At 40.1% G+C, this 18,506-nt stretch overlaps 2 protein-coding genes across 2 annotated transcripts; one reads left to right on the forward strand and one right to left on the reverse strand.

Moving 5' to 3' along the window:
* Positions 1-3,557: 3,557 nt before the first annotated feature.
* Positions 3,558-6,557, reverse strand: haus1 (HAUS augmin-like complex, subunit 1). The gene is made up of 9 exons (XM_034683667.1): positions 6,401-6,557; positions 6,140-6,314; positions 5,743-5,878; positions 5,520-5,654; positions 5,297-5,420; positions 4,187-4,252; positions 4,027-4,098; positions 3,801-3,848; positions 3,558-3,717 (listed from the first exon to the last, which is right to left on the reverse strand). Exons 1-9 carry the CDS (start codon positions 6,419-6,421, stop codon positions 3,673-3,675), a joined length of 822 nt encoding a protein of 273 aa, XP_034539558.1. The 5' UTR covers positions 6,422-6,557; the 3' UTR covers positions 3,558-3,672.
* Positions 6,558-7,218: 661 nt separating this feature from the next.
* On the forward strand, positions 7,219-17,721 carry mis18a (MIS18 kinetochore protein A). The gene is made up of 5 exons (XM_034684475.1): positions 7,219-7,553; positions 7,735-7,801; positions 9,303-9,425; positions 11,241-11,343; positions 16,757-17,721. The coding sequence occupies exons 1-5, from the start codon at positions 7,319-7,321 to the stop codon at positions 16,835-16,837; spliced, it is 609 nt and encodes a 202-aa protein (XP_034540366.1). The 5' UTR covers positions 7,219-7,318; the 3' UTR covers positions 16,838-17,721.
* Positions 17,722-18,506: the final 785 nt, after the last annotated feature.

Below are 18,506 nucleotides of genomic sequence, written 5' to 3' on the forward strand. Positions count from 1 at the left end.
CCTGCTAAGAGGAGCCACATTCGTCAACAGAGCTGTCAATCATGACATCACATCCCCTCTTTTCAGCAACAAGCTAAAACAAATCTAACTAATTGAAACTAAGCTTTTCTGAAAAAGTAACACTTGCACATAAAACAGCATAACAAGAAAAACTGTCATGACAGAAATCATGGTTGAGACATTTTTTTTTTTGGCGTGTAATTCAATTTTCTAGCTTGACCCATGTCCCACCTGTTATTATAGAGGATACATCTATGATATATACTGCAGCCAATCACCCAGGGGAGCTGCATTCATTTTTTGCTTCACTTCAATGAAATTGGGTTGTTGTCCGCCATTTAATTCAGTCTAGTATGCACTATCCAATTACTTTTCAGGGCCCACCCCTCTGGATTTTGCGCCTTCCAGAGATTGCAGATGTAGCCTATTGTAAATTAGGATTTTTGCTAACTTTGCATTTTACATCTTTAATTGCTAAATTGATGTTCAGCAACATGCTCTGGCATCATTATACAAAAATAAATACATACAATAAGGAAAGGTACGCAATCAATATTATTTTATAAAATATTTAATTTGCTTTATAATACTTGAAGGTAATCCATAATTTTCAATAACAGTAATATTTATTTTTGTGTAACTTTTCTAGATTTTGATACGTGGGAATAAATAGAACATTTGCTCAGAACTGGGTTGCTAAAAAAATAGTTGTTGGGTTTTTGAGTACTACCTCTTTATATGACATATGATGTAATGTCTTTATTTATTCCATGTAAAAATGTATAAAGTAAAGTCAATGTTATTATTAAAAAGGCAGGAAGAAATAGAGAGAAATTCAAACTAAACCTGATAGCCATAAAGTACTAGTACTGAACATTGTCAAACCTTTCTTACAATAACACAACTCAAGCACTGGATAGAATTTGTTCCAAAAAACTGGCAAATAACATTTGATTCACGTCAATGAAGCTCTGTGTGAGCTCTGTCTGAGTCCCAAGTTGACTTCAGTTGTAGATAAGTTCTGTTTGTTTGTCTTTTTGCCAACAAAGATCAAGTTCTTATTCCTACGATATTTTGACTCTGTTTCCTTTCATAAACTGTCGACGCTCTTACCATGATGCCTTTCAATGAATCAGGGGGCCTACTGGGTAAACTGCTCCCCAGCCCACATCCATGACCCACTCCATGGTAACCAGTCAATCTACATGTCAAACTGCAGCGCAGACCTACAACAGTCAAACTGACAGAGGCGCTGGGGTCTCCACGCTCTCTCCAAAAGGGGGGCCAAGTGGCAGGGGGAGGAACTGAGGGGTGATATTTTGCATACAAACTGGACTACAGGCCCCCTAGTTTGTTTCCATTCTCTGTGCTTTAGCTTTAGGCACCCAGGGAGTGGCTCTAAAACCTCCTTTCATGTGCAGTTATCCCTCCAAAGCCTGTGGAATTCTGTTGTCAAACACAAAATAAGGTTGTTTTCAAGACAAGATTCAACCATGTAGGTCAAAAAGCAAGTTATAATTGCGCTTGGGAAAAGCACCCACAACAGGATTAGATTCACGTGTGAAGGTACGGTGAGAAAAGTCCTGGAACATGTTGAAAGAATATGTAGTGTGAAAGCAATAATATCAATGTTTCTATACAAACATAAAGAAGTAACCCTCTGGATAATCACCAAGCTATGTCTCCAGTAATAAGGTTCCCCTTCTCCCCTTCTCACTCTGTTTAGAAAGACGGATGGTATATTTGGTCTCGCAGGGGAATTCTGTTTTGTAAGAACTTGTTCAAATTGGAATCACAGGGCCCGAATTTGGCTGCACAGTCAAGACAAAACATTTGATTAGTGTTAATGATGTTTAGTAACAAACAGGAAGAGCGGCAGATAAACTGAACAGGTCCAGCCCAAGGAAGGGAGAAGTCAGATTTACATTAAATGCTGGAATGTGACTTTAAAGTGATCATAAATATAAATATTTTTAAATTTCCTTTTGAAGCACAACAAGGTGTGATCAAACATAAAACGTGAAATCCAGAGAGACAGGAGTAGTCTGGCACCTCCTTGAAATCTGATTGGCTACCCATATGTCCTAAATTATGATTGCTATTCAGCTTTGTCAGAGATGGGACATCAATTGATATTGACTATCAAAAGGTAGCTGTGTTGCAACCACACAGCAACTTCAAGAGCTTTAAAAGAAGTCATTGCAGAAGTGCAAAAAATTGTTCCTTGAGGCTGACTGCAAAGGCAAGGAATCCCCATTAGGTCCCATGTTAATATGCCCATTTCTACAGCAAAATGAAACATGTTTACAGCCTGGTTCAAAAATGTATGTTGGTATTTGACTCATTTATTTTTTCATATACACTGTAAGAGAGGTGAATTTCTTACAACATGCCAGTTTTGTTTTTACCACAGCTAGTTCTACAGAAATGTGCATAATCAGGGGCGGGCTGGATTGAAGGACAGATGGACGTGTTGTAGCCAGAATGTTAAATGCCTGCTGAAATTTTGCCTCTCCACCTGAGTTTAGGCAAAAATTTAGGTTGTGCTTTGAACAAGTGGATGACATAACATAGACTTGGTTTATATTTCATACAGTCTATGATTGCATCATGCTTCTAGTTGTTGCTTTTTTGCATGTCAATGAATGCAGCACGTTTCTTTTATTAGAACTTTGAATTGTTTTCGGACTTACGTCTACTGTTTGTTATTTAAATCCTTGTTTTAACATTTATTTATCTTATGTAATTATTTATTAATCTATTTATTTGTTGTTTTCATCTGATCTTGTTTACCATTGCTGTTGTTTTCTGTCTCTCTGTTATTTTGTGAAGCACTTTGGGCTGCATGTTTATATGTATGAAAGGTGATATATAAATAAAGTTGAGTTTCGTCGTTAAATCATCAAGGTAAGAACATTTTTTAAGTTTTACGTTTTACACTGAAAAATATACAGTATTGCTTTTGCTTCTCTTGTGGTCCGCAGATGTATTCTGATTCACTGGAAAGATCAAACCCTCCATCTCCAAAATCATGGTTGAGAGACATGATGTCCTTCCATCATTTAGAAAAAAATTAATACAGTATTAGAGTTTGCTCTGATAATTTGAACAAGACCTGAGGTCCCATTCTGTCCTTGAAGGGGACAACATATTTGACTCCTTCATAGAGCATGTTGGACTATTACTGTGTATAACCTATTTTTTTATTTCTCATATATTTATGTTAATTTACATTAATCTAAGATGTCATTAATAACTATAATTATTTCTATTTTATTTTTAATAATATAATCATACTTCATTGGTTTCTTCTTTTTTAATTTTAATGATTTCGCGTATTTTGGAATGATGTTCGTTGATGGATGTGTACAATATGCTAACTCTATAAAAAATATGCCCCATCTGGACCCCCCAGTCAATTAAGTCTGAATTGTCTTGGAGCATATAAAAGTGGGTAATGTAATTAGCTCAAGTGGGTCACTGATGTAGAGACTACATGCAGTAATTCGTTTTTAAAGACAGCCAGATTAAAGAAAATGATCACAAAAGGAACAAAGTTTGTGGATAACAACACTTTATTAAAATTAAAGAGTCACCAAGAAGTATACATCATTACTTTACAACATTTTCAATGAGAAACGCAAAAAATAAGGTTTTAACAAGAGGAACATTTCACTTGAAATCCACTTTCATCTCCAGTTGGGAATCGATTGCAGCCTGAGAGAAAGAAAAAATGGAATTTAAGTGAGAAAATGTGAAACTACATCTCAGCCTTTATGGATAAACTGTTTGATACTCACCAACTTTCTCTTTGCTTCCTCAACTTTCACTTGAGCTAGAGACGGACTCTGCAGATTAAGAAGGTGAACATTTAAAAAATGAAAGATGTCAAGTCTGTTTGAGTCAAATCAATATCTTGAAGTTAATTTTGCACACATTTACTTCAATTTGATTTCCCAAAATGCCATCAAAAAGATATCTTAGGGTAATATTATTGGACTATTGCAGGAAAAGACTCAGACTTACAGGGCTCAAGTCCATGTAAGGTTCTAGTTTCTTCTGCAAGGGGATTATTTCCTGCTTCAGCGCCGTGACTTCCTACAGAGAGAAGAAATAAGAGTAAGAACCCTGAAAGGAGAGAGTGTTTCCTTTTCATCTGTGTTGCATGTGTAACAGCTGAAGTTACCTCAGAGAGCTGCACAATAGCCTGATGTGAGAGGGACTTGTCCATGTTCCTGGATTGAAGTTGAGCCTGCGGGAAAGATAAATAGAGAATGAAACGGCCAAACAAGCTCCATGAGAAGGCTTTGCCCGAGCTGCTGTTGCTGTGTATTTAGGATATCTGGTCCCTTCTGACAATAAGAGGGCGTCAACTGTTGGCCCTGTCCACAGCATCGGCTCTGTAACCCCAACCTAGGGCAGAAACATGATGCCCACACTCTACTGAGATCAAACTACAATCTGTCTTTAATGAAGTAGAGGACAGTGTATAGTGCAGGAAACTGGGTGAGTGAGTGGGGGAATGACATGCAGGAAAGGGGCCGCAGGCTGGAGTTGAGCCCAGGCCAACTGCTACATGGGCACTCAACTCAACCATTAGGCCAAGCCTGCACCCAAATCCCAGTTTCATCTAACTCATTTTTTTCCCTACAAAATCTTGAATCTGCTCACACACATTCTTCTGCTTGCATAAACACACCTGCTCTGGTGACCTTCCCCACTAACATTATGTTTGTTATTCTAAAAACACATCTGTTTTTTAACAGCAGCTGAGCCCTGTGAGGAGGAAGCCTGTTGTTGATTATGTGGTGTATCAAAATGCTCAAAACCAGTGATACCAAATAATATTGTGTACAAAAAACTGCCACAAGTTGTCAAAAAACAAGACAGTGCCCACAACAATCAGAGCATTGACAGAGTGTGGGTCTATCACAGTGAGCAGGAGAGAGAGAGAAGGGGGGGGGGGAATCAAGCCAACAGTGTGCATTATCAATTGATTGCAGGTCTTGATGCTTATAATTGGATGTTTATTACCTCAGTAATATTCATATAACTGCAGACACTCCAGCCTCTTGAATGTCATAAAAATATTGAAAGGTTAAGTTAAAGTTAAGTTTTGTTCACCTTAAGATGTAGATATTGACAACAAAACAGGGGAAATTAGAAGAAGCATTCTAAAATATCTAGGTTTTGTCTGTCCCCTCGTGTTAGATAGTAGTGTTTTTGCACCATGCATTAGCATCTTAATGTCCACATTCAATTGGGCATAACTAATAACATGAACTCCACATTGTACCTCTGCCCTCTCCCGCCTGTTGCTGAGCTCCTTAGCCTTTGCTGCAACAAAGTCCATGTTGAGGAGTCGCTCCTCTGCTTTAGCGCTCTCCACTGCCTGAGACTTCATTGTTTTGTTGATATCTCTGAAAATGATAGAGAACATTTATTACAAATGAAATGCAATGTATGCAGCAGTCTATGCACTACTTCTATCAGCATGCCGGAGTCATCCATGCTCTTACTCTTGTAAGTTGCTCCGCAGCACCAGAGTAGCACCAAGTCTCTTTCTGAGGTCTTTGAGTTCACGCTCAAGTCTCCTATTCGACTTCTCAGCTTCCAGCAGTTCGTTGGTAACGTTGTTCACTGCTGGCATGAAGCTAGAAAAGACAGATTCATGAAGGGGAGCATGTGATGATAATAAGACAGTTACAGAAAATTGACTTAAAGAGGGTGACAGCAACGTACCTGCCCAGTGATGTGTCTTTGACTCCAAGCACCATCGCAGTGTCCACCAGAGACGACACGTAGTCAGAAGCAGACTTTGACAAGCTTCCACAGGACAGACCGACACCTTGTAGAAGAACATCCCGAACGTGAGTATCTAGACGGAGGAAACAGGGTTTAGTAGAGTGAAAATGATGTTAAACTTATTCTGGGACCCAAGACTGTTGTCCTACACTCCATATAGCTCTCAAAGTTACACTTGTATGTATGCAGATCTCAGCACTGCAGTGAATGCAATGTGATTATAACTCCAAACCAGATACATCCATGTTATTGTGATCTGTATCCTTTAAAATGCATGTTACTGATGGCTTGTTTTCTGCTTAGATTATTGGAATAAGTGAATTGCATCTCTCACCCTCAGCTTGATACTCTGCAGCTTTCTGTTTGAAGTCCTCTATGAGAAGAGCTGTGTCACTACACCGAGCTTCACTGGACTGTGCCAGCTGGTACAGGATGTCCACAGTTCTGGTGTTGACCTCAAACTGTGGTATCAGCTGATCTCCAAACACTGAGCTGAGCCAGCTGTTCACCTGAGGAGAGGGAAAGGATCAACATTAGTCCACGCCACTCGTTGCATTAAGATATTAAACAGTATCATAATGACAATAAGTACTACCTTGTTTATCTTTTCACACATGGCGAAAACAAAGACCGAGAACACCACAGAAATAATCCACTTAAGACTTCAAGGGAGTCCAGTACACCATGAGAGAAACAACTACTGTTTTCGTTTTCTGGTTTGGCGCGCCTAAGATTCATTCCAATTACTTCCGGGTTGCCAGCCAATCAGAAAGACGCATTAAAACTGTATATTTGGTAATAACAATGAATTTAAATTTTAAAATTAAACAATACCGGATAAAAACGCTGATGAATATAATTAAGAATATTAGGAAGACGACTGCTATAAAACATAGACTGAATAATAAATACAATATAGTAAAGTTTAAGACGGGAAGTACTTCCGGGTCATGTTGTCTCTATGTTCCCAAAGATGTTAATCCGAAAAAGATAGTTCACGTCAATAACAACGTTATATTTTATACAGTCTATGAATACAAGCTACTTCCACTGAACAAAAAAGCTTAGTGGAATAATTCTGAAAAACTAAAGAAAAAATTATGACTACATAAATTAAGGAATGATAGGTGTTTTTGTTATTAAACTTTAATTGAGCGGTTATTAGACATTTTTATCTTGTACTTTGTCCACAAGGGGGTACCAGAATTGATACCAGCTAAAAGTTCCTCACAGCAGCTTTAATAAATAAAAATTGGCTACTCAGACCTAATCCGTTTTATGAACCAGGCTGTAAACATGTTTATTTCTGCTGCAAACATTGTCTTTTTTGAATGGGTGTGTATGTGGTTCATATTTTAAGACAGGAGATTAAAAAACGAGATCTGAAAAACGAAAGCGGAAGTAGGTTGCAGTTGAACTCTTGCCTCCGTCGGCTACTCTTCGGTTGCCTGCACCACTATCAACAACCCGCGTAACTTCGAAACAGCTTGTTTAGGGAAGTTAGTAAGAAAAAATGGCGGCGAGAGGGAGCTTAAACTTATTCAAACATCTCCAGAAAAATGTAAACGCGACCTTTGAATCGTCCAGTGTGGACTCCACCGCCGTGGAGGAGAAGCTGTTCGGCCAGGTGGAGGAGGAAGAGGACGACGGACCTGTGGTGTTCATCTGCGGGAAGTGCAAGCTGCCTGTCGGGGACTCACTCTCCTGGGATGGGAGTGAGGATGGACAGAACCAAATCAGATTGAAGCGTGAGTTTGTGCATGCTTTCTCCTCTTCTTTTCGTGCACAATGACAAAAAAGTCTGATTGCATTTTGCATTTACACAGTGGAGGAGTTTTTAACTGGTTTTGAAGATGACTTCTGAGTACAGTGTTGACCTGATGCTGACAGTAGACTGTGTATGATGCTGACGTGTGTTTTTGGTCTCAGGGGTCACTGACAACGTGATAGTGGGGAAAGAGAATCGCCTGCTTGAAGTTGGAAAACGATCCGTCTGGTATGAAGGCTCAATGTACAAGATAAAACTACTGAAGTACTAAAATGAATCAATAATGTTCATTATGCTGCAGGAAAGCTCCACCTTAGGACATGAGTTACATTATGTTACACCATTATAAGTTAAGCTTTAACTTGCAAGTAGTGTTTTTTGTGCAGGGGGATCTGTTTTGTAAAAGTTTTGATAGTTAATTCTACAACAGTACAATTTAAGTTGTATGCCAATCATGGGGTATTTTAAGTTTTCTGTATATCTAGTGAAGAACTTTGGCTGTTAGATCCCTGCAGTCAAAGTGTACCTAGTTCCATTCTACTAGTCTGTCCCCATTCAGCTCAGCTTCAGGCTATCAAAAGATTACACTCAGTTCAGTCAACTCAAATGATTCTCTCACATAATAGTCTAATTTAGTTAGTTTAATTTAAATAGTATAATAGTTTTATTTCACCTTACTTACTTTATTTATTTATTTATTTATTATCTAGTTCAAATTTTAGTCACTTTTTACAGTCCTATTTTAAATGATTATAGCCACATATTATTTGTTCAGTCGACTTTTATTATCATTTATTTAAATTTAGTGTGGATGTTTTCATTATTTATTTAGTTATTGATTAGATCTTATCATATTTAAGATTTTTACAGATTACATCAGCATTTTAATATTTTATTCAGTTTTACTTTCAGTGTAGAATCTTATTTTAATTTACTGGTTTAATATTTAAGAGTTTTAATATCTTATTCATTTATTTTATTTTAGTGAGTTTAATTTCCTGTGTTGAGTTTTAAAATCTTATCTTACCTCCAGTGTTTCCTCATCAAGACATCATTAAAGTGTTTCCTCAGTTCTCCCTTTTTTTTCATTTATTTATTTAATTTTCTCATTGTTCTAATTATTTCTACATATATCATATTCTTAACCTTACATATGGATTGTGGGGTGGGTTTGGGGTCGGGCTGGGATTAGGATACGTTTTTTTGTTTTTTTTCTTATATTTTTTATTTATTCTATTTTTATTATTTTTTTATGTACAGAACAAGCACAGGTGTGGTGCGACTATATCTGGGACCATGCAAAAAAAGTATCCTATATCATCATACAGTTAAATACAGATTGGTTTTCCATCACTGTGAATTATTTTCTCTAAAACAGTTTTGGTTTACAGCCCATAACTCTGCCGTAGGGATTTTATATGAGTGGGTAATTGTGCATCTGTGTTGTTTTCTTATGAAAGTCATTTGCACTTTGTCACTTGTGTATTAACACTTGTAGCCATAAATCTGACCCATAGCTGTTAATTAGGCCTCAAAGGGTGAGACTGTGTTATTTGTTTATTTGTTGTGTTTTTGTAACTGTACTGTCTTATTGTTTGTTGATTCTGTGAACAGACCCTTGTGGCATATAAATTTCCCCCACAGGGGATCAATAAAGTTCTGTAATCTAATCTAATCATGTAAAATTTGCTCATCATGTGACCATTCTTTCTACATCTCTCCTCTGCAGTCTAGTCGTGGATCTGGTCTGTCGAGGCTGCCACTCTGCACTCGGCATGGTCTACGCATCCACGCCAAGGAACCTGGACCACAAGAGATTCACGTTCTGTTTTAATGTAGCAGACATCGACAGGTGTGTGTTCACAGCCTGGATTATTATATACTAGTGGGGATTATTTAAAACATGGTTCATGTCTGTTTAATGTATTTTGCCCTTATTGGATAGGAAAGCTGGAGAGACACAGGAAATGTGGGGAGTAGAGAGCGGAGGAAGATATGCAGCAAATGGTAGAGGCCAGGATTTGAACCTGTGACCTCCGGACTATTGCCTCTGTATATAGGGCTCGCTCTATATGTGGTTTTTAAGATATAAGATATCCTTTTATTGGGCCCTCAGTGGGGACAATTTTTTGTTACAGCAGCTTACAACAAGGGACTGGGGATATGACTTATAATATTGCACTTGCAATGTTAGAATATAATTATATTAAAGGTTAAAATGAAATATTAAATATAACAAATATGTACACTATGTACACTTTCTACTTATGCATAGATAAGTTAGGTTATTGCACAAAGAAAATTTCTGATTGAACGTAGTAACAAGAAATACAATAGTTGTGTATGTTTCCAGTGTCTGCACAGTTTACTTATAAATTAGTTATAAATTAAATCATGATAATTATTGATAGGACTTGTATAGTGCTTTTCTGCATACTCAAAGAAGCTTTACATAAAGTGTGAAAAACGAAAATAGAAAATAAATAGAACAAAACAAAGACAGAGGTGTGGAGGGAGCAGGGTTTATGTGTTGTATGCTTTTTTAAACAGGAAGGTCTTGAGGTGGTTTTTAGATGAGTGAAGGGAGTCAGAGTTGAGGATGTGTGGAGGGAGGGAGTTCCAGAGAGTCGGGGCAGCAATGGCAAAGGCTAGTTAAGTAAGAAAGTGTAATGTTCAAAACATGAAATTTGGTGAGATTTTTTACATCTATGATGTTTCTCTGACACAAAAAGGTGCATTTTCACAAAAAGCAGCTGACGTTTCCCTAAGAAGATTAAACTCGCTGATACCGTCTTCTAATTTAGTGCAAGAGGATTTTTGTATTATACCAAAACATGAAAACACAGGCCCAAATTTTTTTGTTTCAAATATATTTATTGAAAATTTACAATATACACATGACAATAAAAAGAAGAACATATAAAAACACCAGGGTTGGGCAGAAACATCCCACCTTGCCACAGATGGTACGACAATGTGCAGGACAAGTTAAGAAAAACAAAACCCTGTGGCAGTAACACTGATACCTGATGTACTGGAACAACCCTTCCCACTCTCCCATCCCCTCCTCTATTCCTCCATCCCCTGCTGTCCTGAAACATTCAAGGCATAATATCTAAGAGTTAGTTTGCAGCACACAAAGTCAAGGCTCAAAGCACAGTTCATAATGATTTAGTACGATTATTATGAAAGTAGGATAAGAAGGGTTCCCCATGTCTCATAGAATTAAGTTTGAGACAGGACGTTACATCCTGCAGCATCTAGCCAAGCGTGGTCAGAGTAGCGCCCTTACATTTAGAGGAAGGCAAAAGCAACCATGCGGTGCTCTGTAGAAGTCCGATGTGGGTTGTCTCCACCAGCAATACCAAACAGGGTGAGAGCAGAGCTGAGGTTTAGATTTCTCTTTCATATATCAGATAAAGTATGGAAGGTGTTGTGCCCAAATTTCTGTAATTTAGGGCATAACCGATACATATGTGCATGTGTCACAGGTAGATGCTCGACAGCTTAACCTTGGAAATGTGAGCCCTGTGGACCACCTTGAATTAGGTCTACAATTTAAAGATGCAAGATATTAGGTGTAAATTAAGTAAGCATGATTCCTAAATTTAAACCCTACAGTAGATGATTTTTAAAATTGTGTTTGTTCTCCTGTGATTTCCTCCAGTTATGTCCTGGGCTCTGCGACACAGATGTTGGCAGCAGAGGGCCCCAAAGAGCAGCCAGTCACACTGGAGTACAGAGGCATTGTGGAACAACAGCTGACAGAGGTAATTTATGACTGCTGCTGCTCTTTGTCTGCTTCCTCTCATAGTGTGTTACTGTGACATTGAAACATGTATTCCTCTGAGCACAATGTGTGTAACAAAACGTAACCACCACTCTCCCTTTAAATGCAGGTGAAGTGAAGTGCTTACACTTGAATTATTAATGAAAAATGATACAAAACTCCAGATCTAACACACACACTGTGCAGCAGTTGTAGCAGAGAGGCTGTTCTCTGCTGTGTTGTGTTGCAGACTGTGCTCTCACTGTGCTTTAGAGAAGCTCTCTCTTTCTCTCTCTCTCATTGATTACCAATGCACAGGTTGTTCTTGTGATGACATCAGCTCGGTGCTGGGAAGCCCTCTTCTGTGACGGGCAGACGTTTGAATCAGACATTACCTCATCTCACCGGTCATACCCTATAAGGATATTACTCTCTAAATCATTCCATACAAAAATTATGAAGTGCATAATCTTTAAGTTTATTATATACAATTTAAATTAAGTACTTTTTTATTTTTTGTAATATTTCACTGAAGTAATTCCATAATCATTCGTCATATTTGTGTTTAAAATATTTTAAATTTAAGGGTGATTTCAAATATTTTTGAATGTTGAAGTGATGCTCGAAGTTCCTCTTAATCACCCTTTGTTTGAAAACCTATTAAGTACACACTCTGGTCCAGTAGGTGGTGATAGAGCGCAGCAGCACCTGCAGCCCTCCCTCACTTTAGCACCAGGGACAATAGATGTGATGGGAGCACGCTGAGGAATCTCTGTGAGAGGAAAAACATGTTTTGATCATGAAGTGTCTTTGTGACTGTTGCTGGATGTATGTTTGGCATTCAGTTTAACTTGACAGTGGTTTATGAGTTTTCTGCAGGTGACAGTTGATCCATTGTCTGCTGAGAGGATGACTGTGCAACGGTGAATTTAAGAAACACGTTTTCACTATAAGGTGATAAACGAGATATGCACGTTAGCAGGATAGCCTTTAGTGTGTTACTAGGTCATGATGGAGTGTTCATAACAGTGTGCGTCAGTTTGAACAGTTTGTACTATGTCAGTTATCTTTTTATGACTTGGAAAGGGTTCAAATTACCAGCAGACATCTCGTGCAGACAGATGATTATCTCAAACTTGTCTTTAATGTATAAGACGTGCCAAAGCAGCAACTTATACCACTCTTTAGTTCATGTCAGGCACGGACGTTCACAGGTACTATATTGTTCATCCAAAAAAGGGTGTGAGAACTGTACGAGGTGTACGAATCTCAAAGTACAGGCACGCCTCATGATGGTGAAAACGTAGGTTAACACTTACATCAACCCGACCTTGACTTACCCCTGTTTGGAAGATTAATCTAGCATCATCTGCACCCTGATTGAATCAACTGTAGGTGGTCTTACAGTGTATCCATCATCCATGGTTAGTCATTGGTCATTGTAACAGGATTATAAAAACCTGAACAGTGTTTGTTTTTTGTGTACATAAGTTGGCGTGAATCACTCAGGCTCCTGCTTTAATTTCTTTCCATCCGCTTTGTGTTTGACTCGGGGCCCAGAGCTGTTGTGCCAGCTTACACCGTCAGCTTTCTCCTCAAAATCAGGGCTCAACAGCAACAGATGCCAGGTTGCCATTGGCAACCTTTTTGGGATATTGGCAGCCATTTTTTTTTGCCTTTGGTTTGCCATGTGTTGCAGACAATTTTAACAGGAAGAACAGAACAAACATTTGCCACAAAAGAAATGAAATAAAGGGGTAATTGTTGCTTTAGTGATGATGAGGGGTTGATGTACCAGTGACCTACTGGATCTAGCTTTATATAAGGAGGTGAAATATTCTGTATTACTCATAGACTCTATGAATAATGAACGCAGTATCCGTGATGTCACCCATCTGTTTCTGAAGCGCTGTTTTGAGGTCAATCGTCAGCGGCAGCCATATTGGAAATGTTGAACTCAACATAACTTCAGTTGAGCGATTGTGAGGTAAAGAGGCGGGCTTTGAGCCTCCTCGCCAACAGCTACATTATTCCCGCCTGTCAATCAAGTCAGATGTGCCTCATTGAAAAACTTGTAATCATGATATCTTCGAAATTACAGCGTTATGAAACCCCCCCCCCCGTACAGTGTGTGCCGAAACCAAAATGAGCTATCACGACTACACTCGTTTTTTGTACCAGACTGTAAACATGTTTATTTCTGCTGTAAAGATCAGCTTTTTTAAATTGGTGTGTATGTGGTTTCTGGTACTTCCAGAGCCAGCCTCAAGCGGATCCTTGATGCACTGCAGTTTTGAACACTTCCGCATTGACCTCATATTTTTAGACCGAAGGTTTCCACTTGGTATTACTGCATTATAAAGTTCATGTGCATCCATATATGGTTGCATCTTGATAACTCAATTTTCAAAGTTTTGGCAGTTTGAAGCTTTTGCCTGGTTGCCAAAGTGTCTTCTGCTTTTGCAACTTTAAAAGTTGAGGTAAAGGGGCATCAGTTTCACTCAGCTGTTAAATCATGCACCCCATGTATAGAGGCTATAGACCAAAGGCAGGCTTCAGTGTCATTGCCCTCTCTCTTCCCAGTCTCCCTCTCTATCTACCGTCCTGTTCTCTCAATAAAGCTCATGGCGGCTGTGGCTCGGACTCTCGGTCGAGAGTCGGTCGTCTCTCAATCTGAAGGTTGGCGATTTGATGCAGCTCCTGCACTCACATGCCAAAATGTCCTTGTACTAAAGCAGCGTCTGCCATCAGTGTGTGAACGTGGTGTGAGGTGAATATGAGGAGAAGTGTAAAAGTGCTTTGAGTGGTCAGACAGACTAGAAGAGGGATATTTAAGTACCAGTCCGTTTACCTTTTAAAGAGCCAAAAACAAACATAACTGGATTAACCTTTTGTCTGTAAGTTTAACTACAGTATATAACATTTTTAAAATCTATTTCTCACTCAAACATACTTTTCAATCAGAGGCAGATGAGTGTCCACCAAGGGTCCGGTTCTGCCCAAGGTTTCTGCTTGTTAAAAGGAAGTCTTCCCCTTTCTCCAGTGCCTGCTGTTGATTTAGTCGTATCTCTGTACATTGTATTATAAAGACAGCTATCTAGATCTTCTCTGTTGAGATAACACAAGAAGATGACTTGTGTTGCGATATGGAGATTTGTAAATAAAATTAAAGTTGCAGTGAGGAGTTTTTAACTGCTCACATATCAGACTGAAACTGATGCAGATGCCTTTTATGACCTACAAAAGCAAACGACAACATCAGCATTTCTGATGTGTCAAACTGCTGGTGAAGGGAGCTGTCAGAGGAGTGAGTTGTTAACTACACGCGACCAGAAGAGCTTTCTTGACATTGTCTCTGGACAAAATTCTGCATTGACCCTACGCAGCAGTGGCTGACGCAGACATGAGCACCACATGCTTGTGCGTCGATCTGTCCGTGTTGCGCAGCAATACTCTCTCTGATAGTAGGGTCGCCTGTTTCCTGTCCCACTAAGTTCCTGCTCGCTTTTTCACAGCGATTCCAAGCGTTGAAGTTGAAGTTGGAGCTGATACATGTTACTGTTTATCTCACAGTTATTATTGCATTGCAGAACAGAGCAGTGACATCTAAGGAGATGAAATGAACGGCTGATAAACTGCGATACTAGAAGTGCTATAAATGCAGGAAACACGATGACGTCCAGTGGACCAATCACAGGGATTGTGGTACGAGTTGTTACAACGCGTGATTACGTTGGGGAGGAGGTGCATGTCACACTGCGCGCCTAGGCCTCTGCATCAGAAAAGGACAAACTTACGGCTAACATCAGACTTCTACCAGATCCATACCCAGTCCGCCTCTTGACCTCTCTCGTCAGTCATCACCCACCGGCTGCATTTTTAGGGCGGAGCACAGAGCAGGACCGCCATACAGTTGAAGTCATGTGACCGACGTTTTCCTGCGGTAATGACTGAATCAATGACATTTTTTTGGAGTAGTTAAGTGAAATAGGATCTGATGCTAACACAGTGTTTTATTCTGAAAATTAACTGGAGGTTTTAATCCAGGCTATGGCAAAAAAAGAAGTCTTACGTATCTGATCCGGAGGGCTCCGACCAGCCAGAATGTAACAGAGTGGACCCAGTGGAAGTTAACACATTGACTAGAATAGAAGCCTATTAACTCTGGACAGACCTGACACAGATCTGGTGGAAATTGGTCATAAAGCTATGGCGTCGATTTGATGCAAAGTATAAACCAGGCCTTTGTCCACAGGGGGCGCCAAAATCAACATACACTGAAAGTTCCTTACAGGAGCTTTAAGTGCAGCAAGCTCCTCATAAGACAGCGTCTTATTAAAATGAAGTCATTAAAGTGTTTCCCACCTTTAAGCTTTATTTACACAAAGCTCCTGTAGTGATGCTCATGTTAAGACGATTAAATATGCATCCAATGTACATTTGATAAGTTCAGCTTCTTTGATCAGTAGATAAAATAACTACTGATGAATAAAAACGTAACCAGAAAACATTTTGATCATTGATTGAGACATTTATTTAACAAACACGTCACAGTTTGGTGCCATACTTTCTGCTGTGAGGGTTCTCTGTGACTGATGACATTATTATGAATAGAACATCTTTGTGTTTGGGATTGTTGTATGAAGAAAGCAATTTGAACACGTCGCTTAGTTTTTGAGATCTTTCTTTTGTTTGTTTGTTTACTTGCTTGTAGATAATAGCAGAAATGCTTGTTGATGTTGTTGCAGTGAGATACATAATCACAGGTGCAGCCTTAGTTATTGTATTACATGATATAAACAGGGGGTTGTTAAATAACTCTCTAATTCTTCTTGAGAAAGTTGTTGCTTTCAGGTCTGATTACTCCTGAGTCGTCACCGGTATAAATATTTTAGATGACACTCAGTCTGGCACATTAGAGGTTTCTTTGTCCTCCGATTTACTGGATCTGACGAAGGTGCTCGTCACCCCGCCGCCATCGTTAATGTATTCTGTCTGTCTGACCGACTGTCTGTCTGTCTGACCGACTGTCTGACTGTCTGACTGTCTGACACTTGTTTGGGTTCTTCATCTTGTACCCTCACTGACCTGTCTGCCCCACCCCTCCCTCTCCCACTCTCCTTCTCCCCACTTCATACCCATCCATCCCTGACCACTTCCCCTCTGGGTTTCATCCCTCTCTTTTCTCCCCCCCTCCCTTTTTCCAATTATCTGTACTCCTCCTTTCTTTCCTCCTCACTGCTTCCTGCTGCTCCCTTCATTTCCCACCTGTCCACTTTCCACTTCCCTGTTCTTGCCTCTTTATGCCCTCCCTCTTCAATCGTCACTTTTTACTTTATTTCTCCCACACTGTATTCCTGTTCCCTTGACCTCCCCTCCCTTCCTCCCTTCATCCCTCCCTCCTTCCCTCTTAGATGAAAATGCTGGTGCTGTCCATGGCTCAGAGGCTGGAGGAGATTGAAATCGGCCTTCAGGAGGAAAGTGACGAGGCGTGACAGCGATGGGCGTCAACGTGTCGGGGTGGGTGCTTCATCCAGGTGTTGAACAGAAGGGTTTAACATCCTCCATCCTCCCCTTCACCTTTACCTTCACGCTTCCTTGTCTGGGTTTCAATCCAGACACATTCCCTCAGTAACAGGTTTTGACCAATCCTACCTGCACACCCTCACACACACCCTCACACACACTCACACCGCCTCTCCACCCTCCGCTTTGTCCTGATTACCGACGGTGAAACAAAGAGCGCCTGCACTTGTAATCAATCATGTTGTCAGCGCAGCTCCCGCGGCGCGTGGCACCATCTTCTCCCTGTGTGTGTGTGTGTGTCTGGTGCAGGGTGAATGTGGGCTATGTGCAGAATGTTTATTTGTGCAGGATTTCATCAGGCAGGGTGCAAAGTCAGCACAATGCAGTATTGATCGGGCCGCTCAAGGCCACACACACACACACATTCAAACACACACACTTCGCAGACACATATTTTCTTTGTTTACTTCCTCGGGCATGTAGCCTTGAAGGATTGATACATTTATGCCTTGTTTCGGCTAGACGTGAGCTGCATTCAGAAATATGTATTAAATGTTTCCCCATTAAAAAAAACAACACTCTCATACTGTCTGCATCCCAGTGAGGCACATTCATCTATCATTATTCTGTCATTAAGGTGGACTAGAACAAATGCAGGCAGACTTTTTCAAAATTAGAAATTAATAAGTATTATAACCTTCTGTTTTTGTATGTATCTGTAGTTCTAGAAGCTGTTTTTTCTGTGTAATAAAGTATCAAACTGTTTAAATTATGCAGAAACACCCTGAAAAAGCATCTGAGTTTTGTCTGTTTTAAATGAAAGATTAAAGTGTATCAGAGCACTTTAAACAACCAGGATAATCTCTTTAAATGTTTCTTTTCCTGTGACTTGTTGTGAGTGAGGTTGCTGGGATCAGAGGCTGATCCTGCTTTGTAATTAGAAGTATTTCAAGGATTTAACAGTTAAACAGCAAGTGTAAAGATCTGTGTTGTGGCAGGGCGGGGGTGGGGGGGGGGGGGGGTGATTAACATAATAAGTGTTTATTTACCAACTGACCCCTAATGTGCCTAGCAACACTTTCTACCAAGGCGGGAAATCAGCTCCATGCTGTACCGCTTGCCCTCCCTCATCCACGAGGTTTCATCAGCCGCACACAGAACAACAACAGTGAGAAACGGCCAACCAGCACGCTGTATCCAAGGGCAGGTTGCGATGGCAACTGAGAGCACGTGCTATGCTGAGTGCCTGTTGCCATCTCGTCATCGTGTTCACAGCCAGAGGAACAGCCATCCAGCTCGCTGGCCGGCACGCCTGTCAACAGACGTTATCCCCCCTGCTCATGCTCAGACACATACATGCGGGGGCGGGGGAGGAGTCCTGAATGAACCCCCCCCCCCCCTAATCTCTGTGTGATGTTTTTCTCTCTGCAAACCCCACCCTGTCCCCTCTCCTCCTCCCTCCCCCCCTCCCTCTGCTGCCGTGAAGAAAAAAAAAAATTCAAAACAACAACAAACAAGCCGCGTGGTTTTTGTTGTATCTGGTGATGCTGTTGTTGTTGTTGGTGGGTGGTGTTGTTTTTCTTCAGCCTGTCCTCGCTCTGGCATGAGGTGCCAACATGGATTCAGCTCAGAGAGAGG

Source organism: Notolabrus celidotus, chromosome 5 (genome assembly GCF_009762535.1).
Source record: "Notolabrus celidotus isolate fNotCel1 chromosome 5, fNotCel1.pri, whole genome shotgun sequence".
Classification (NCBI taxonomy): Eukaryota; Metazoa; Chordata; class Actinopteri; order Labriformes; family Labridae; genus Notolabrus; species Notolabrus celidotus.